The sequence below is a fragment of the Lynx canadensis genome, chromosome A1, assembly GCF_007474595.2.
Source record: "Lynx canadensis isolate LIC74 chromosome A1, mLynCan4.pri.v2, whole genome shotgun sequence".
NCBI classification, from domain to species: Eukaryota; Metazoa; Chordata; class Mammalia; order Carnivora; family Felidae; genus Lynx; species Lynx canadensis.
In genome coordinates this window covers 6,366,582-6,388,715 of record NC_044303.2, presented here as the reverse complement: position 1 = coordinate 6,388,715, position 22,134 = coordinate 6,366,582, and the positions used below count along the sequence as shown (strand labels likewise).

The 22,134-nt window shown below is 42.7% G+C and overlaps 1 protein-coding gene across 3 annotated transcripts in view; it reads right to left on the bottom strand.

Moving 5' to 3' along the window:
- The window catches only part of WASF3 (WASP family member 3), a 135,151-nt gene that overhangs the window by 8,936 nt on the left and 104,081 nt on the right, over positions 1–22,134 (bottom strand). For 2 of the 3 annotated variants that reach the window (XM_030308156.1, XM_030308173.1), the window contains exons 4-7: positions 14,430–14,564; positions 12,160–12,313; positions 8,114–8,231; positions 2,977–3,152 (exon numbers count right to left, since the gene is read on the bottom strand). In XM_030308156.1, coding sequence (XP_030164016.1) covers positions 2,977–3,152; positions 8,114–8,231; positions 12,160–12,313; positions 14,430–14,564 — 583 coding nt within the window. The remainder of the gene's footprint in view (positions 1–2,976; positions 3,153–8,113; positions 8,232–12,159; positions 12,314–14,429; positions 14,565–22,134) is intronic. The other variant, XM_030308175.1, reaches the window with a different exon arrangement.

The window sequence follows — 22,134 nt, the reverse complement described above, 5'->3', positions numbered from 1 at the left end:
ACTGGTGGTGCGTGACTGACCGTGTGTGTGTGTGTGTGTGTGTGTGTGTGTGTGTGTGTGTGTGTGCGCGCGCCTGTGTCACAGACTGCGTGCACCACTTTCTCAAGGAAACGAGGTCATCTCGCAAAATAGGCAGTGCTTCTGATGAGATGGGGAGCCAGAAACTGGAAACATCCTGGGGTAACTCGGGGCACTCCTCCCACAGAGTAGCTTTGTGACAGAGGCCCAAAGGAGCCGGTGAAAGGGGAAGGAAGACCAGATGGAGGAGAGAGTAAAGGAGCAGGGGGTGAGCGTCTGAGGATAAGAACAGCACGGGCGAGGTCTGGAGGGTAGGGCTGCTCTGGAGGGGGGCTGCCCTGTTGAGGTGGGGGGGGGGCCAGTGGGCTGGAGGAAAGGTGGGGATTCGGGGGCCTGGTGGGGGCCAGACATCCCCGCGGGAAGGTAGCAGTCAGCCCCAGAAGATGCTGTACCAACGTGGAGACGAGTGGGGTGGTCCTGAAATGTCATGGTCATCACTGGCTGTCCGTTACAGAAAGGAGAACTGGTAGGAGTGAAGACCACACGGAAAAAGGAAGAAGAAAAGTGCAGGCAGTGGAGACGCAGTGGGAGAATCAAAAGACTCCCCCCAGGGTCTTGCGGGTAGACAGGTGGGCAGCGGGACGGCTGTAACACGGGCACAGGACAGGAAGAGACAAACACAAGGACACCTGGGCTGGAGGCATCTACCCCTGAGAAGGGCAAGGGAGAGCAGGAGGTAAGTGTGTCAATTCTCATCCTAAATTTATGCTTAGAATCAAACCATTCCTGATCAGTGGAGCAAAATCTCACGGTTAGTTTACCTGGATTGGATTCAAACACATTACTTACACAAACAGGTTATATACATGCCGTGAAATCTGGCATTTCAGTTGTCCTCAATATATCCATTAAAAACCTTGTTTCTAAATAATACTTAAAACATAAATATGACATAATAAAAGTCAAAAGACAGAAAACATGGCACATGATTTCAATTTTGTAAAAGAAAAAACATGTACGTGTACTGAAAAAAAGACCAAAGGAAGAAATACACTAAAATGCAGAAAGGGGTTTCTCTGGATGATAGGATTATGGATAATATTTTACTTTTCGTTGGTACTTTCCAAATATAAAAAGCTTATTTTATATGAACAAAAAGTGATACACTTCAGTAAAATGAAAAAAGTCTCTAAATTAAGGGACAGAATCCAAGTACACGGATGAATTTTAATCTATTATCTTGTGTGTGCAGATAGCAAGAGGCTGTGGGAAATGGGATTTGCATTCTGCAAACTAAGAAAAATGAAGATGCACCTGAACCACATAAATACAAAGGCTGAATACTAAATAATCTCAGCAACCGTCAATTTTATACCCAACACGGAACAACTGAATCTCGGATGCCAGAGTGAGTAACCATCCCTCAACTGAGGGAGGAAAAAATCATTTTTCCACCTGCATCTGTTGAAATGGGAGAGCAAGTATATGGAGTATTATAAAATAAAGCATAGGTTTCCTATGAGTAAACAGGCACAACGAAATCAGTTGGAAAAAAAAAATGCCAAAAAGCCAATTGACACTCTCAAGGCTACCGTATTCAAGTACCCCTCCTCACCCCTAGAGGCGTGAGCAACCTGGATCGTCATCGTTGTTATTTTCTATGGAAATAAATGGACACAGAGATTCAAACTTGAGGCAAGCACTCAGTTAAAGCTCCACTAATTCTCTAATACTGAACAGGTTAACAGCCAGTACAGAAAAACTGCCTAGAACTTGCCTCCTAACGTAGCCAGTCAAAGACTTACAGCCCTTCTGGGGTAGGGAAGTTTCTGGGCGTGGTAACTACCAAAGACAAAGCCACTTGTGCAGAGCGGACTAGACGCCAAGGTTATAGAGATAAAAATTTAAAAAGGACACAGATGTGGGGCGCCTGGGTGGCTCAGTCGGTTAAGTGTCTGCCTTCAGCTCAGGTCGTGCTCTCGTGGTTCCTGAGTTCGAGCCCCGCATCAGGCTCTGTGCACAGAGCCTGGAGCCTGCTCCGGATTCTGTGTCTCCCCCTCTCTCTGCCCCTCCCCCGCTCATGGTCTCTCTCTGTCTCTCAACAATAAACATTTAAAAAAAAAAAAAAGATACAAATGTAATGCGACATCCAGGTTGTTGGCTATTTTTAGAACATTCTTGTGTCACTTAAGAATTCTCTACTGGAATTTTAAAATGTTGACGGAAGACTCTGAGGCTGCAGGCAAGTGGCAGACCATGACCTTACAAAAGCAGAAACAGGAAATTAAACCAGAAGTAAAAATGGACTGGTCAGCTTCTGCCGTTCGGTGAATCCCTTTTGCAACAAATGGTGACTTAGTGACCATGTCATTCACACCTGCAAGGAATATTTTTTTTTTACTTAAATGCTTACAAATTCTTAAAGTGACTCCAACAGAACTCTTCTCCTGCAATTAGAATACACAAGATTAGTGCACCGAAGAAAACACTGTCGCTTTTGCTCACCACGCTTAGAAAAGGTTATTTAAAGAATCATAAAGTTGCGTCGCAGGTACGTCAATTACTACCTACTAATTACTTTTAGATACCAGGTGGCAAAGGAAATTCGAGGTTCTAAGCTAAAGCAGAAGAGAAAGAATTAATAATTATTAAAATAAAAATGTCAGTCATCGGCGGTTATCAAGCCCCAAGTTAGTATCAACGTTAAAACACAGCGTCTAGATTAACGGAACCATAAACTGAAGTCAGAGTGGTGGAGAATCATACGATGTGACCCATGTAAAATGAAACTGTTCCAAAGGCTTATTTCACAATCGAAAACATATACAGAATCGACTTTTAAGGAAAGCTTTGAAACGTCCCGTGGGCCACGTGAACACGAAAGCCACTGGTACGTTTCCAACGTACGATAAAACCGAGCACTGCGCAGAGGCTCTGCTCCGACACACGCACACACACCTAGTGTCTGGGGACAGGGATCCCTCGGAAGACGCTCCGTGGTACACACTCTGAGACAGCCTGTTGTCGGGTCTAAGCTCTTTGTCATATGCCATCATACTCCACTCCTGGCGCCTGTTTCTGGCTTTCCTAACCTTTTTCACCTCACGGGTTGTGCCATCTATACGCTTTTGCTCCTGGTGTCCAGGCAGAGAGGGCAAGCATGCCGAGACAGAAGGGAGAGGAAAACAGAAGTTAAACGCAGTCGTAATGCATAGGCAACAAGCGTGGTGTGCAGACAAGAGACATTCCCATTTCCGGTGGTTTTAACGTTAAGAAAATTCTAAGCATATACTCTCTTACCCAACGCAGACCCAACAGAAGGAACGGGTACTTCACTATGTAACCTAAATAAATGAAAGCTACTGACTGTACTGCAGCTAACTACAGGAATCGCTTACCATCATTTTTGGTAAAGAATTCACACCTTAAGGGGCGCCTGGGTGGCTCAGTTGGTTAAGTGTCTGACCCTTGGTTTCCGCTCAGGTCATGATCTCACGGTCAGCATACATCGTGGGTCATGAGCCCTGCGTCAGGCTCTCTGCGGTCAGCACAGGGCCCACTTCGGATCATCTGTCCCCCTCTCTCTGCCCCTCCCCTGCTGGCGCCCTCCCTCTGTCTCTCTCAAAATACATAAATAAAATTAAAGAAGAGAATTTACACCTTACTAGGCTTTTAGCTTGCTTTAAATGTGCTGTACCTTTTAGATGTGTATTATACACGTGAAATATCTAACATGCAAAGAAATCATTTCCCACCACTGCACAATTTTGACTGAGTTGTTAACAGGCCATCATGTTTCACGAAATAACTCAAAATCCTCTATTTCCAGTCTCTAGAAGACCGTTACAGAATATTTAAGCTAATCCTGCAACTAGCTTAACACAAAGCAAACCGTGATTAGGACTTACCTTCACATACAAAGAATCATTCTTGTGCCAGCCGTACGTTGCCAGCAAAAATGTCTCCAGTAAATACACAGGTCCTACATAGGTGTTTCTTTAAAGGCGAGGGCAGTTATTTCTACGTGTGTTTACGTGTTTTTCCTGCTTCCCGAGTAAGACGTCCTGGTCTTTAAGGATGAGAACTGTGTGCCTTTAACTCCTACGCTCCTCTTAAAGCGCCTCCACACATGGCTTTACAGACAGTGTGCACTTGGCAAAGGCTGACTATATGACCAGGTCTAGGTGGGCTCAGGGCGCTGACTCCGTCCCAGACACCATGTCAGGCGCTGCTGATACAAACAGCAAACACACAGACACGGAATCTGCCCTCATGGAGCCTGCAATCCGGTGGGCGAAACCCACAAAATCACACAAGTAAACGCCTAGCTACAAAACGTGGTGAAGCATAAGTGCATCGTACACCGAATGCTGCCTAGTCTGGAAGTCAGGGAGTGTCCTGGAGTGACTGAGAGGTCAGATCTGCGGTGTGCAGGCATTAATTCTGCAAAGGAGCAGGGGCCAGCAGCATGCCCACAGGGGAGAGAACGTGCAGAGGCTCTGCGGAGGGCGGACAGCGGCACGCCAGGAGGAATAAAGAAGGGAAATGGTGACTTAAGGTGAACGGCTCCAAGATCTAAAAGGTTTGCAAGGCCTTAATGGCTGTGTCACAAGTGTTTTTCTTTACCCTGAGAGCAATGGGACAAGGGAGGGGCTGACACCCTGCCCAGGCATGTGAGAAGGGCCCTCTAGGTAGTGGAGAACAAGATCAAAAAGGGGAAGGCAAAAAAATAAAATAAAACTAAATAAAAGATAAAAGGGGAAGGGCAGGGATGCCAATTAGAAGCTGCTCAGGCAGGTCCTGGAAAAAGGGGCGGCTGACGGCTCGCGGTGGGTGCCGAGGCGGAGCCGGACTATTTGCAGAGGGGTTCAGGAGGCGTAGGCGATGTCCTGGCGGAGGATGTGAACGTGGAGCTCACAGAACACATGCAAATGGTTAATAAGGATGTGTGATGCAAATTAGATGAGGGGGAGGGGTGAGCTCATCCAAAAAATAATAATAACATCCAGGTCTACAAGAAGTCTGTTAGGAGTATAAACTGGTTCAGTCTTTTAATGGTCAGGGGCAATATGATGGCATCTTTCAAAATGTAAAACTCCTACTTGCCTTCTAGGAATTTACTGAGAAGAGATAGCGACACATGAGTACAGCAGTATTGCGGTTAAGCAATTATTTACACTCTATTTCCTAATACGCTACTGGGTAAATAGTCTACGTAGTGGGCATACCTTGGAGTACCATACAACTGTTAAAAAGACCAAAGAAGATCTTTAATTATGTCAACATCCGTACACGTCTGCGTGTGTGTGTACGTCAAGAGTGGTTCAATTCTACGCACATAAAAATACTTGGTGAAACGTGTGTGCACATATTTACGAATGCCCAAAAGACCTAAAATAGGCGCCCTGAACTGTTACTACTGATTAGTGACACCTGGGGAGGGAAGAAACTTCTCCCCAAATTTTCTAATGTATTTACTTCGGTGTAATTTGAGCATTTTACAGCATATATTGTCTGCATACCTGTAGAAACCCAAAGGAGGGAGACGTCAATGGATTTCAATCAATATGCATCCTGATTAAGAACCATTGCACTGATCAGTAACTCTCACCCTTACTTTTAAATGATGCATGTTGACTATTCAGGTATTGCTACGATTATGCAACGGTCTTTACAGCGGTTCAGCCTCCAAATCTACCCACCATCATGCACATCACGCACGCACACACACACACACGTGCACAAACTCTGACAAAGTTTTAACAGTGACGCATCTATACTCCAACTACACTGTCCTAAAGTCCCAGAATGTGCCCAACTGTCTCCTAGCCCAGTATGGTCTTGGCTGCTTCTACCCCAAATGCACCCCACCTCCTCTGTCCTCCGTTCTTCCAGCAAGCGCGCGCGCGCACACACACACACACACACACACACACCCTCCCCCAACTCTGCTTAGCTGACTTCTAACTCCCCACTGCTGAGGCTCAATGAATGACACTCCACTGCACTTACGCTGTCCCCTCCTCGTCACCTCACCCCACCGCACACCATACTTTTCCTTCGCAACGCTTACAGCACCGTAACGACACGCTCACAGCTACCTATTTATTTGCAATTCTAAAAATGTTTCGAAACCAGCAAACTAAGGAAAGCGAGTTCAGAAACAATGGATTTCTCACCCCCTAAATTTTTCTAAACTAACTTTTCTTCAGAGAGATTTGTCAGTGCAAAACTGAAAGCAGCGACCCGTGTTTACGAAATCCTGGGAAATGAAGGCTATCTGGCCTCATTTTACATTCCTACCTAATAAAAGCAGATTTGTACTAGAATTTTCAAACTTCTTTCCCTCTTTATGAGTTCCACCGGGCTGCATGATAACTTCATGTTTGTCTCCCCTGCTACATTGTCATTTCCGTGAGGGCGATAATCCTTTCTCACCACTGTTTATCCAGCAGTTAGAAGGCATTCAAGACGCATTATTATGTAAGTGAATAAAAAGTCCTTATCAGAATTCTATGTGTCGGAGGAATGTGCAATGAGACAAAACAGCCAAGGAAATGGCGTCATTTTGAAGACGTGATAATCATCCATAGACTAACACTGTTTTTCCCTGAAGAACAATGCTGAAAAAATTAGGTATTTTTGCCAAGATATCACTGAGAAGGGAAACCTAGAAGGCCATTTAAAAGGACATTATGTTTTAAAGGAAAATACTCTTAAACCTCTGTTAATATAAAAAGGTATAGGGACTGAGACCAATGGGCCTTTAGATAAATGTTTCTTTTCCTGTCAAGAGATTAGGGTCTTTCTTCTTTTCACTTGAATACTTTGTAATTTCTTCCCTTGAATACTTTTCCACTGGAATACTCTTCCCCAAATTTCCCAATTGATTTCCCCGACCCACAGTGCAGGGAGAGACTATGAATAACCAACCTCTGGAATTCTTCCCTGGACTTCCGTGAGAACATCTTACATTTGCAGTCTGCAAACTCTTTCCATGTCCCTTTCTTAAATCCTATTTTCACAACCCAAATTCTCTTCCATCCCAAACGGTCACTTCTCTGGGGCTAGTACATGTAAATACTGCCAAACTTAAATTAATGCCACCACCCCACAAGATACCAAGAATTTGTCCTCACCAAAGCACCCTAATCTTTGTCAAGCAAAACAGGTGCTCATTTTTTTGAAACATACTTTATATACATGAGTCTTAGCAAATATTTGCCTTTGGAGAATTAACTCTCAGTGGGTTAAGTCTAATTTCTGGGCCCCGAAGGACAGTTTTTAAAACAGAAGTCCCTAGGGGCGCCTGGGTGGCTCAGGAGGTTAAACGTCCGACTTCGGCTCGGGTCATGATCTCACGGTCCGTGAGTTCCAGCCCCGCATCGGGCTCTGTGTGGACAGCTCGGAGCCTGGAGCCTGCTTCGGAGTCTGTGTCTCCCTCTCTCTCTCTGCCCGTCCCCTGCTCGCACTCTGTCTCTCTCTCAAAAAATAAACAAACATTAAAAAAACCCAGAAGTCCCTACACCTCACCAGAGTGGCTTATTCTTCTAAGAGTGCTTATAATGTGGATGTTTGTCAACCTTCAGACTTGCAACTCTCTTGCCTACGACCACCTCACCGAAAGGAGTCTCATTTTTTAGTAAATACTATCCCCTATATGTACAGATCACACATGCTTTTCAATTCAACATGAACATCTCACCAAGGTATTAATTACAGCGAGGTGCCAACCCACCAATTAAGAATGCTTTCAAGAGATGAGAACAGATCATTGTATCTGATGTTTCCATGATATATATTTAAAGAACAGCAGGAGAAAAGCTATAAAACACAGTTACAAACGGAACTGAAATATTAGCCTCTACTTCTGTTAAAGCAATGCAAGTATTAGGGAACAAATCAGATAGTATTTATTGAAATACAGTATTACTGTGTTAGACTGAATGGTCAGTATCTTCATGTAAAAAATGCAACCTACTTCTGCCCTAAATCCAGCCTCTCAACCATTTAAATAAAGAAGTTACTGACTTATTTCTAAACAAGAAGCTCCCTGACACATAAGTATGCACGCTCCCGTCCTAGAATTATTTACCTTTTGACGCCTTTTCTCCTTCCTTTTGTCTTCCGTGTCCTGGAGCATTTTTTCTTTCCAGAGGTCGAAGAAATAGGAAGGATCTGTGTAGAACTTCAGCCCATCCTTTTTATCATCTCTATAAATCAATGTATTACAAGTTGGGGGGGAAAAGGTTGTTAGACATTTTCAGATGGGGTTAATACTAATTTAATTTCAACTCATGAGAGGATAACGTCTGCATGGGGCATTTTAACTGTCCTATATATTACGTTTCTCCGATTTCCTTATTTGACAAAAACTGCAAACATGCAGGAAGGGCAAAGTTTTCTAGAATAATCAGGCAAAAAGTACTCTTGCCAATTCAGGTTTAAGTATAGAAAAGTGCCTAAAAATCACAAGATGGCTCATAAACAACAGTATCTAATACCTCAATTATTTCCGGAAACATTTTGCTTATTCCAACAGGGGCCATACACACAGATGGATGGATTCTTGGCTTGTGTATATATATTCACCTCTTTTCTGGAGTTTCAATATTATTAGGATAAAAATTAAGAAGTACACAGGGCGTCTGGGGGCTCAGTCAGTTAAGCGTCCGACTTCGGCTCAGGTCATGATCTTGCGGTCTGTGAGTTCGAGCCCCACGTCGGACTCTGTGCTGACAGCTCGGAGCCTGGAGCCGGCTTCGGATTCTGTGTCTCCCTCTCTCTCTGACCCTCCCTCATTCATACTCTGTCTTTCTCTCTCTCTCTCTGTCTCTCAAAAATAAGCATTGAAAAAAATTTTTTTTAATTAGAAAGTATGCTATCCCTTTTTTTTACATCAGGTTGGTCCAACATCTGTAAATTCAATTTGGAAAGAAGCAACGTGTTCAAGGTGTGTAAGTGTGACAGAAGTAGAAGTAATCCACAAAGAGAATTCACTCGTGGCATTTCATTTTCGAGTCCTGCTGTAACTACTGTGGTCTGAAAGAATATTCCGGGTGTTTATAGGAGTTATTCACCTATCATAAAGCCAATACAAATCCCAAGGTGTAATATAAATCAACAGTAACACTCAAAATAATCATAAAGTATTTGGCCTGTAGATTACCTTCAAGAGGAAGCAGAACATTTACATTTCAAATTAGTGTTTCAACAAGTCATTTTAGGCACAGATAAAAGCAAAATGAAATGAGGCACAGTGAGAGGAGTGTAAGTTTATGCTGAACAACATGGAGGGAACTAGAGTGTATTATACTAAGCAAAATAAGTCAGTGGAAAAAGACAGGTATCTGTGATTTCACTCATACGTGAAATTTAAGATACAAAACACATGAACATAGGGGAAAGGAAGGAAAAAGAAGATACAAACAGAGAGGGAGACAAACCATAAGAGACTCTTAAATACAGAGAACAAACTGAGGGTTGCTGGAGGGAGGTGGGTGGGGGGATGGGCTAAATAGGTGAGGGGCATTAAGGAGGCACTTGCTGGGATGAGCACTGGGTGTCTTATGTAAGAGATGAATCCCCAGGTTCTGCTCCTGAAACCAAGACTACATTGTATGTTAAGTAACTTGAATTAAAAAAAAAAAAAAAAAAAAAAAAAGTTTCTGCCTAAACAGTCAAAGAAAACTAACTGAATGAGTCCAGGGGAAAACCCTGCCTGTCCTTGAAGTTCCTGCTCCTGCTGAACTTCTCATCATCTCAAACTAAGGCCCAAGTTCCTACAGGGGCTACTCTGGCCCGTTCAACTGTCTGAAAATCACTAACCATGGCAATTCGCTTCCTTCCCAAGTTTCCTAACGGGTATGAGACTTCCATTATAGAGATTTTATTAAGAACGTTATTGTGAAACGTGTATGTTTCCCTAAGATACGAGGCCTTCTATATAGACGAAGATGCAGAAAAAACTGAGCAGTAACTTGCTGCAAAATTTAAGACATACAAAATCCACACTTTTTTTTTGAAGAGGGGAGCTAATACTTTAATGAAGGCAGAAGCTCGTGTAAGTAAACAAACAGTAATCTAAACACAAGAATATAAGCAGCAATATCCTGTGTTTACAGCAAGTGAATACGTCATTTTCTGGTCACATCGTAATGCTCATATAATACCAATCTTTATTTAGTATTGTATATACCACAAATATTATTTTACTATCAAAAAGTACATCTGAGTCAGCACTGTTCTTTTTTTAAAAAAAAAATTTTTTTAATGTTTATTTATTTTTGAGAGAAAGAGAAACAGAGTGTGAGCAGGGGAGGGGCAGAGAGAGAGGGAGACACAGAATCCAAAGCAGGCTCCAGGCTCCGAGCTGTCAGCACAGAGCCCAAAGTGGGGGCTGAACCCACAAACTGTGAGATCATGACCTGAGCCAAAGTCAGACACTTAATCCACTGAGCCACCCAGGCGCCCCTTCTATTTTTCTAAAAGTTTATTCATTTATTTTGAGGGGTGGGAGGGGCAGAAGGAGAGAGAATCCCAAGCAGACTCCACACTGTCAGCGCAGAGGCCTATGTGTGGTTTGATCTCGCGACAGTGAGATCATGACCTGAGCCGAAATCGAGAGTTGGACGCTTAAATGACTGAGTCACCCAGGCGCCCCAGCACTGCTCTTCTTAAACACACTATTAAAAAGTCAGAGACATTTTTATTTTCCCTAAAACTGAATGCACACATCCAATATATACAAGTCATTTTTTATATAATTAGAATTTTTCTGTCACCACAAATTATCTAATCATGATCTTGATTTATCAAATAGAAGTGGTTCACTGAGTTTTATGGGCTTTTTCCTTTAGAATATTTAGTGAGGTGTCTTAGGAAAGTTTTAACAGGCCCGCCCTCAGGGCTTCCAGTGCTAAGTGAAACTGAAATTGCCCCAGAAAAATGCCTATGAACAAAAAGCAAAATCACAAGTTAAAACATTAAGCTTACAATACTACTAGTCATATAGACCATCAATTTTTAGACGCGTGTGCTAAACCTTCCAGAAAAGCAGACATATTTCCCAGAAAACTGTGACAGGTTGGCCCTCTCCCATCAGTTTCCAGGGGATTTCTAGGACTTCTTTTTTGTGAGAATCTTTCTGTCTGTGCTAAAAGAAGGGGGTACAGTTGGAACTGCTACTTTATTAGCAGAGCTTCAATGGAGGGTGGGTCTGAACATCTCCTTTTGGACCCTGAGAAGGGACAGGAATTCAGACCAAAAAACGTCTGAGCACTCTCTGAGAAGTACCAAAGGCCCAACCAAGATGGCAGCACCGGAAGCAGAGAACTCCCTCAGCGGTCAAGAACGCTACCCAGCGGAGCTAATCCTGAGGACAGTGAAGACCACCCTACCACAGCCTGTGCTGTGAGGGAGTGAGTTCACCAGCAGGGTAAGTGTGGGAGAAGAACAAGCTGTGTGCAATGAGGGACAATGAGAAGGTCTGCAGATAAGGGAGATGGGAGACAAGGTGACAGAATATGGAAAGAAAACACGAATGTGGTAACAGCTAGGAGAGGTGTTTTTAAACAGCATTTTCAGTTTCTTAATATTCATTTTCTTCGCCATTGATTCTCCAGTCTTTTTTGTCAGAAGTCTGGTCCTAATAACGTGTCCTACCATTTGACAGTAACGGGTTAATTCGTTGACTATATTATTCCATCTTAGAAACCCCTACTGCCACGGAATACGTTTTTCTGCAGTGCTAAAATGCTGAGACCGGCATTTTGCCACATTGTACATGAACTAGGCAGTTCCTTTAAAATTGACTCTGGATATGAGGAAAAACATCACACACGATACCATATGATGTGTCCGCTTCGACTTCAGATATCTACGCTCAGATAACTACAAAAGGAGATAGGTACTACAGGTGTCTACTTCAGATACAAAAGCTAACGCGACAGTTCACGCTTCTCTCGGTGAGTTTATCTACAGTTTCAAATATGAACCCTTTAACAGTTCTGTACCAGTAACTAATTTTGTTGTATATATAATACAATTATTATTTTCACAGCGTAAATAGTTTCACAGCACTGCCCTCCTGTCTCAGCTTATCTAGACTAAAAACGGCACCAGGAACGCACAAAGCCATACCTGTACGGCGTAAGAATATTCAGAGGAGGTGGCTTATCACTCTGGTTGTAAATGTCAGCAACGGGATTAGGAATGCTGTTCTTTGAAACCACCTGCTGGTCTTGGACTGTGGAACTTTTGAAAGCTTTTTTCATGTTGATATCCTGTAGTGACACTATTTAGAGAAAAGCCCCCCAAGTTGAGTTATACAGAAATATTTTTCACTGTGCAGAAATAAGCATCATTTGAGACATAATCGTAAATATCCCCTAGGATAACAAAATCATGTTTTTATTGTTCGTTTAAAAGCCTGTGCATTAAATAGCATGTGCCTTCCTTCCCTCTTATAAATAATAGTTATCTCTATAAAATGAAGTCGAATCACATCTTGCCCACTTCTGTAGTGATCTAATTATTTCTTTGAACCTAGCATTAGAGCATCATTCTTTATACTAGCACTTTGCAGAAACCACAAGGAATACAGTTGAGTGTAACAGGCATGTAAGTGCAAAGATCTGGGTATCCTAGAAGGAAAAAACATTCAAACAGTTAATGCCAGTTGAATTGTAACACATGTACGAAATATGTCTGCAAAAAACACACAAATGTAAAAAGCACATTAAGTTTTCTTGGCGCGAACATTAAAGAAAGATGGCAAAGCTTTTCTACAGTCCTAGAAATTAAGTAGCAGGACACAAAAACTACACTCAGGAGTGAGAAAATCAGGGTTGACTATACTTATTTCTTGTTTGCACAACGCTCCATACCTCATGGATTAATTCATCTAACTGTGACGTCAACTTTTTGAATTGGCCAACCTGGTCCATTAACCACTTGACCAATGAAGGGGAGTGTCATGACGGTGTTAAGTGACCCTTCCAAGGTGACCCAGCAAAAAAAAAGGTAGGCCTGAGATAGAACACAGATTTCCTAACTTGGTCAAATGTTTTTTTCTACTATAACATCCATGCCAAGGACAGCAATCAGGTAAATCTTGACTGAAAATGATTTTGAGGATATGAGATAGACGCACTGCAAAATCTTAGGAAATCTAATGCACAGATTAATCTTTTCCAGCCCAAGGTTTATCACTGGTGTTCCGATGGCAAGAGCCCACAAAAGAAAAAAAGAAAAACAAAACTGAAGGCAGATGAATAAATATTAAAAATCAGTTGTGATGCCAATTTGAAAAATGAATGACTGGCTTAAGATGATAAAATTTCTCATTTGAATAGACCGCATAGCTATCCAGGTTTTTCCTTTTTCAAACAAGATCAATCGTAAAAATCAGACTAGAGAATGTTCATCATGGATATTAAAATTTCAATGCTCTGCATTTTTGTTAAATTTCTAATTCACTAATTTAATAATGACCTCTGGAAAGCCCCGAACATAAATGATGAGGGATGAACTGCATAAAATGCTACATTTAAAAAAAATAAATGAAACTTTCATCTTTTACTGACACTACTATTATAGGTCTAGTAGAAAAAGCAGATGCGAAGATCACTTTAATGCAACGAGACACGGTAACTACCACAGGAATTGTTACTCTGAACGTTTTCCTCAAGTAAATACGAAATGACACATCTTACATTTTTTTCAAGTTTTTTTTTCTTCCAGTCTAACCTCAGTCTCTCATTGGAAAGCTACAGAAAGTGAAATCTTTAAAGAGGAGTTGTAGAATTTTAATTGTGAAACTGTCACAATTTCACGGTAAATCCTCAAAGTGATGATCAGTTAACTACACAGTGCTTACCAATACTGACTTTATTTGAAAACTCTGACGCTAAAGGCCTTCGGTAAATGCTATTTCTTGAGGTGTGCAATCAGCAGGATCAACCAAGATTATTTACAGGCATCAACCCCAACAAGCGTACAGCTAGAAGCCTTCGCTCAGTCATGCTGTGTACGTATCACCCTCCCTCTTAGTTGGACCACATCTTTTGAGTGATTCTGTGAGTTTTGGCTAAGAAAGTATCTTTAGAATAACTACCAATGACCTAAATTAGGGTTTCTAATACCGAATTCATTCAAAGAAGCCTTTAAACACAAATACTCTATGTGTAAAATTTTTAAAAAGAGTATGGCATATATAAGGCAGACAAGAATCTTTTAATTACTAAGTAACCCAATGTTGGGGTCCCGCCCCCCCTTAATATTCTTCCAGAAAGGACACGATGAAGTTATCAGTACACTACCCCAAGGAAAAAACAGTGATGACACCACAATTAATTACTGCTCTCCTGTCAACATCACCTCTAGCTCGTTGCTTCCGTGCCATTACCTACCCTCTTCCACTGTTGAATCCAGCTGGGTAACTTTGACAGCGAGGCGATCAATTCTGTCTTGAAGAGAATTTGCTCTGATATAGAAGTTGTTAGCCTCATGAAACAGCTCACCAAATATGTCTTCAGCATGTTTGCCTATAGGAGAGAATGAATGGAGAAGGCCATCTGTTAAGAACTGCTGAGGCAGCCTTCACACGTTCTCGCCACTGCTGAGGACTGTCGACATGTGGGATTTTGTGCAAATGATTATAAAATTAAAGTGTCACGGTCAAAGGCCTTTACAGCTTTTGAAAATGTATTGCGGAAATTCGTGTATATCTGAAATTGACCCAAAGTTGTAAAGTTTTAAGACACTATGGAATTTTCACTCATTTGCTACGTGAGTTATCGTGAAACTTGGTTCCCATTAAACTTCGTTGGGAAAAAATTTGCTCACATTTTGCATGCTTTATGTATAAATAGAATCTCAGGAACTTAACCTTCCTTTTACTTCCTGTGAGAATTAAATAAATCATGTCGGTTTCTAAATTTAAGATTCCGCTTCGTTCACAATCAGAAACATTAGGTATCTTACGCTGCGCCTAACATTCTCTAGTGGCATTCAATTGTTCTAATCCATATTTTGAAATCTAAGCACTCTCTAAAAATCTGGCACTCTCAAAAAATCACTATTTTGCATTCTGAGTTAATTTTTTCTGCATGGATCTTTATGAGTGCCAGACACAACTACTCTCACTTTTTTTTTTTTTTTTTTTTTTTTTAAAAATTTTTTTTTCAACGTTTATTTATTTTTGGGACAGAGAGAGGCAGAGCATGAACGGGGGAGGGGCAGGGAGAGAGGGAGACACAGAATCAGAAACAGGCTCCAGGCTCTGAGCCATCAGCCCAGAGCCCGACGCGGGGCTCAAACTCACAGACTGCGAGATCGTGACCTGGCTGAAGTCGGACGCTTAACCGACTGCGCCACCCAGGCGCCCCTACTCTCACTTTTTAAAAAATGTAATAAAAAACATTTCTGAAAAGACAGGAATAAGTACCTGCTTGAATTTCCAAATCCTAACATCGTTCCTTTATTCATTCAACAAACACTTAATAACCGTCTAACCTGATTGTGCGAGGCAGAGCTGCATCTTCTCTCTGCCAGAGATACCACTTCAAAAATAAATAAATAAATAAGACTTTATTTTTAAGAACAGTTTCCGGTTCACAGGAAAATTTATCAGAGAGCACAGAAAAGTTCTCATATATTCCCTAACCCCGTCACACACAGCCTCCCCACGATCAACATCCCACCCCAGAGTGATGCATTTGTTGTAACTGATGAACCCGCAGTGATGTATCGTGACATCCAAAGTCTAGTTTCCAGGAGAGTCCGTCCACTCTTGATGGTATACATTCCATGGGTTTTGACATACGCATAAAAGACACATGTATCCGCCATTACAGTTTCAACAAAACGGCTTCCCTGCCCTGAAAATCCTTTATGCTCCCACTTGTTTACCTCCCTCACCCCACCCCCTCTCAACCTGGCAACCACTGATTTTTACTGTCTTGTTTTGCCTTTCCTAGAATGTCATATAGTAGGAATCGTCATTAATTACAATTAATCATACTTGCTTAGTAATAAGCACTTCAGGTTCCATGCTTTTTCATGGCAAGACAGCTAGTTTCTCTTTAGCGCTGAGTAACGTCCCACTGTCTGGACGAAGCACAGTGTGATTATCCATTCACCTACTGAAGGACGCCTGGGTTGCTTCTCGTGTCTGGTGGTGAGGAATAAACAGCTGTGTGCAGGTTTTTGTGCGGACAAAAGTTTTCAACTCATCTGGGTAAACACCAATGAGCAGGACCGCCAGACTGTGTGGTAAGAATATGTTTATTTTTATAAGAAACAGGCAGTCGGGGCGCGCCTGGGTGGCTCAGTGGGTTAAGCGTCCGACTTCGGTTCCGGTCATGATCTCACTTCCAAAGTGGTGGTATCACTGCGCTCCTACCAGCCGTGTATCTGAGTTCCTATTGCTCCACACCCTCATCGGCATCTGGTGTTGTCGGTGTTCTGGATTTTAGCCATTCTGAAAGGTGTGAAGTGGTTTTCTCATTTTAATTTGCATTTCCCTGATGACATACGATATTAAATACCTTTTCATATGTGCTGTGACCGCCATCTGTACATCTTCTTTGGTGAGATGTCTGTTCAGGTCTTTTGCCCATTTTTTAATCAGGTTGTTAGTTTTCTTTTTATTGAATTTTAAGAGGTCTTTGTATATTATGGACAACAGCCTTTTATCAGATTATGTCTTCTGCAAACATTTTCTCCCAGTCTGTGGTAGGTCTTATTATCCTCCTATCTTTCACAGAGCATAAGGTTTTCATTTTAATTCTTCTGGAAAGAATACTTACTTAAAGCGAGAATAACCGTGATGTTTTCATAGTGCTTTACAATTTACACAGTCTGATATCCACTTTGCAGACTGTCTGCTGTAATTCACAACACTGCAAGATGTGAGAATAAGAACGAAGCCTGTCTGTTCAGTGTTGCAGCCCAGCCCTAGCTAGACCAATGAGTCCTGACGAACGCCTGTTCAAAGAACGCATCGGCTTATGAGGTCAATAGCGAGTTACTGCTTTCATTTTCCAGATGACCAACCTGACCATCAGAAAGGTGATCTGTCCAAATTTCATGGCTAGTAAGTGGCAGAAAAAGATGGAACTAAACTTTGGTCTTCTAGCTTCTAATCTCCCGATTTTATCATATACTTCCTTGAACTTCCCTGCCTAGAAATTAGCAACTTCCACAAATTATTTCAGGCCACAAGCCACTCGGTAATTTCCTGTTTACTTAATTAAAGGGACTAAAATATTTGCTGCCTAAATGGTCACTCCCAGACACCAGATAAGCATTTCTTGTGAATCTAAAAGCAGTACAATGTCATAAATTCCCATAGTGTGACTATCCTAACAGGAGGAACTTTCTCTTTAAAAATGAGAGCAATAAAGGAATCAGTAAAAACATTCTGTATCTAAAAAGTCATCCCTCTGCCAAAAATGGAAGGGGGATCCCCAAGGCCACTGATGTCAGCTGAGCAATAAATCATTTCTCTTAAAGTCTGTTATCTAGTGTATGATCCTCTAGAGTCGCTTAAAATTCTGCCAACGCTTTCCATTGCCACAACATACAAAACGGTTTCAACAAAGGCAAGGGAATGAAATAAAGTCCTCACAAATTACATATTTCTAAACTCTGTAACTAGATGCGATATCCAGAATTAGCGTGTGTTCACTGCCTTCGGAACCCTTTGCTGAGTGCCGGACTTGTGTGCCTAACTGGCTCATGAACATCTCCACGTTGATGTCCTACAGAACCCCAAAATGCTGCACAAGTGCACACAGGAATTCATTTTCACGTTAACTCAAACCTGCACCCCCGTGTGGAGAGGCATCAATCACCTAAAGGGAAGCCCATGCAGTAACGGGGTCATGCGTGGCTGCTGCCTCCCGCTACGGCTCACCCAACACCAGACCTTGTCACTTGCCTCTTCCCGGCGCCCCTGAGCTCCGACTCTCCCCGTTTCCCTCCTGAATTAAACAAGCGACAGTTGTTGGGTTTTTTTTTCTTTTCTGCTTTCAGGCTCGCCTCCCACCCTCGAACCTGTTCATCACACCACTGCCAAGTGATCTCTCTGAAAGAAAGATCTGCCTGTCCCTCCTCCCCCCCAGCATCTCAAGATAGACTCTAGGCCTCTTGGCAGGCCACACAAGGCCCCGTGCACCTCACTTGTGCCCTCCCTTTGTGCTCCGGTCCGAAGGGGCTACTTGCGGTGCCCATGGCCCTTCCCCACAGGTGGCGCCACCGCTCTGCGCTTTCAAATCCTTCCGCCCTTTGTCCCCCTACCCAGAGCAAAAGCCACAGGTCACGTGATGAACGCCACCTACCCCGCTGGCCTCATCCACTATGCCACCCCCTCGCATATTCCACTCCCCCAACTACTCTGGCTTCCTGCTGTTTCTCAGACGTGCCAATCATACTTGCCTTTGGTGGGGGGGTGCATTTCCTGTTCTTTCTCCCTGGACCATTTATGTCCCAGAAACTCACATGGTTTGGTCCCTCGCTTCATCCGGGCCTGTACCCAACTGTGACCTTCGAAGTGAGACGTCTCTAGCAACCTTAGCTAAGATTGCAATCACTTCACCACACTAGAGGCACACACCCCCCCCTTGGCCCTTCCCTGCTGTAGTTTTCTCCTTAGCATTTACCACCATGTTATAATTGTAGCCTCGTACTTTCTTTTTACGTTTGAGAGAGCGCGCGCACAGGTGGGGGAGGGGCAGAGAGAGGAGGAGAGATTGAGAATCCCACTCCACACTATCAGCACGGAGCCCGATTTGGGACTCGAACTCACGAAGCGAACCGCGAAATCGCGACCAAGAGCCAGAGGCTTAACTGACTGAGCTTCACCGGACACCTGTGCTTATTCCTCGTGTTGCCTGCCTGTCTCCTTCCGCCAGAATGTATGACCCAAGAGGACAAGGGCTCTACTGGGCCCCGCGCACTGCTGTATCAATCTCCAAGGTCTAGGGCAGGTCTGCCTTATAGTATGTGCTCAGAAAGATTTTGGAATAAGTGAATAAAAACGTATTAACTCCAAATCAATCCTTCTGGATGCAGACCGGGGGAACATCATGCCTCCCTCTGTGTTCCCACAATACCCTAGGCATACCTCAGTCACAGGACTCTTCACGTAACTCAAACGTTGTCTTTACAGAAGTTCTTTGCGGGTATGAGCAAAGCCTTTTATCTCTTCATTGCCTGTGCTGAGTTAGTGTTCAGCAAGTACCTCTTGAACAAAAAAACACAGGATCTCTACCAGTGTTTTCTCGTTAACACGTACACAACCAACAAATGCTCCCTGCTCAAGTAAGTTTGGGGAATGCTGGGCTGAAAAGATTCGACAAACGTGTTTCTATGCCTTGGGGTATCTCAAATCTTTAATATGCTCATATGCAATAGGAATCTGTAAGAGAAGCATCTAGCATACCATGTTTTCAAACGGACTGGGCCTGGCACCACCTAATAACATCCTTTGGAAGTTCTGGTTTACGACACTTATTCAGGAAAATGCCCATTCAGGCTGGATGATCTGTAGACAAAGTACCAGGTTCCAAAGGGTATCTACCCAAGCCTATCAGTTGTTTATTTTGAATACGAGACATGATCAAATAGAGCCAACTAATTTTTGTTTCTCTATCTGGCCATTCATAGTTTAAAAGAAATATTCCAGGAGCGCCCGGGTGGCTCAGTAGGTTGAGCGTCCGACTTCGGCTCAGGTCGTGATCTTGCAGTTCGTGGGTTTGAGCCCCATGTCGGGCTCTGTGCTGACAGCTCGGATTCCGTGTCTCCCTCTCTCTCTGCCCCTCCCCTGCTCACACTCTGTCTCTCAAAAATAAACATTAAAAAATAAAAGAAAAATAAAAAATATTCCAGTGTGATTCCCACCTCTGCCCACCCAAATCCTTCCCCTTTCCCTTCAGTTATACAGAGATCTAACAGGGACAGCATGTATCACCAAGAATATGGGAGTATATACTCTCGTCCCTTGCCAAAGTCACGCCAGCATTCTCCAAGCACAGCGACTACTGCTGAGAACCACGTTCGCCTAGATACTATAGAAGGTGACAAGGATAAATAACATGTGGCCTCTGCCTTTAATGCTTAACCCTATTTGGGAAAAAAACAAAAACCAAAGACCAAAAACCATGCCATTGACTATACTTCTGTAGGAAGTTCTTTTAGTGTTTTGTTTTGTTTTGTTTTGTTTTGTTTTGAGAAAAGGAGACAATGCATGCAAGCAGGAGAGGGGCAGAGGGCGAGAGAGAATCCCAAGCAGGTGCTGCACGGTCAGCGCAAAGCCCGAGGTGGGGCTCAAACTCAAGAACCGTGACCACAGCCTGGGCTGCAATCAAGAGTCAGACGATTATCCCACTGAACTACCCAGATGCCCCGGAGGTTCTTAATTTATCAACAACAAAAAAAAAGACACAGAAATTGAGGACCGCATACTTCATCTTTTGCCAGCTGCTGCAAGCCAACAAGTGACTGAAGAAAATGGGAGAAACTATATTTTCCTGACGAACGAGACTAAAATGTTGCAAATTACAGTATTCAGTTTTGCAAACAGCAACTTACTTGAAAAGCTTAATTTTACGCGCTCTTGGAAGTGGCAAGTCCATTAATAGCGAAACTAAAATCATTCTGAATTGAAGACCACGCTGAGCTAAGTGTAATTTATTCATTCTTTACTGACAAAGGATCTACTTATGGATTTATCGGTACCATTACAAATTCGTGTCCAGGTATGTCAGGTTGGGAAGTATGCCTCTAAGCTGCCGAAGCAGTCAAAATTATGCATGGATTTTCAATTGTATTCAAAAGCGACGATTTACTGGCAACAACCACCGTTGTCTGATAGGAGTCCTTTCTGTAGAACAAGAAACCAGTCCTAACAAGGCCCTTCAGAAATTTTAGTGCGCACCCCTAGCACCTCGATCCTGATTGGTCGAGATTCTGGCTTTTCACTCACCACTAAAAATAACAAGTCTCCTTGGAAAAATGACTGATTCTAGGGCCGAGGGTGGATAAGGCCAAGAGGAGCTTAGCACACCTTTTGCTGTGCTTTTCTAAAAACATACAGGAGTACTCAGAGAGTGGCAGAGACATGTCAAAAGGACACAGGGGCCCGCGTGAAAGGACTCCCACTGGCCAAATCTGGGAAAACGTGAGCATCAAAATAAATAAGAAAGATAATGGATGATAGCCCACAGAATAAAATGAGAATCCATGAGTTCAAACTGATTGAATGAATGAATGACAAAGGAAGAAACGAAAGCACTTACAGCAGAATTCCAACTAATAAACGCAGAATTAGGGAACCACAAAAATCACCTTTCTGCAACCACCACAACAGTAAGTGTTTGGGGCAAGAATCATCAAGGGATGCTAAGACTAGTGGAAAGCAGTGGATGAAAACAGGCTATTACAAAGTCTCAATATGTTTCCCCACAGATCCTTACCAATTACAGAAGGAGACACAACTTTAGCTATGGAAATCTACGGACAAAACGCCAACGTGACGGAAAACAAAACGTTAGCGAAGTCACCATGGGCAGTTATGAGACAAGCAGAGAATGTGTGCTTTGTGAACAAACGCACTGAGAAGGACGTACTATCACTCTGTCACAGTCTTGCCGATTTCCTAAATCTAATCAAGAGGAAACCTCAGGAGACCCAGACCAATGGACATTCCACAAAAGAAACGGCCAGTTCCCTTTTCAAATATCAAATCATCAAGTCAAAGAAAGACTGAGGCCACTTCAGGCCGAAGAAGAGAATTAAATATATATATTATACTAAGCATAAAATATATAATATTTTAAAAACGCTAAACATACACATAAAATATTAAATATATATGTGTACGTGTGTGTATGGGAGAAGGGAGGGCAGGAGGAAGAGTCTCTGAGAAAAAGAATATGTAGGTGAAAGTTTGAGAACTCGTTACTGTTTTGATCTTTTTAGAAGTCTGAAGTCATTTCAAAATAAGGTAAAAAAGAAACCTTATTGTAGTGTTTGCGGTGAAGTCCAATGACCACTGAGTTCCATAAAAATACCAAGTTATAATTTGGGGGCCCTAAGGATTTTCCCCCCTTT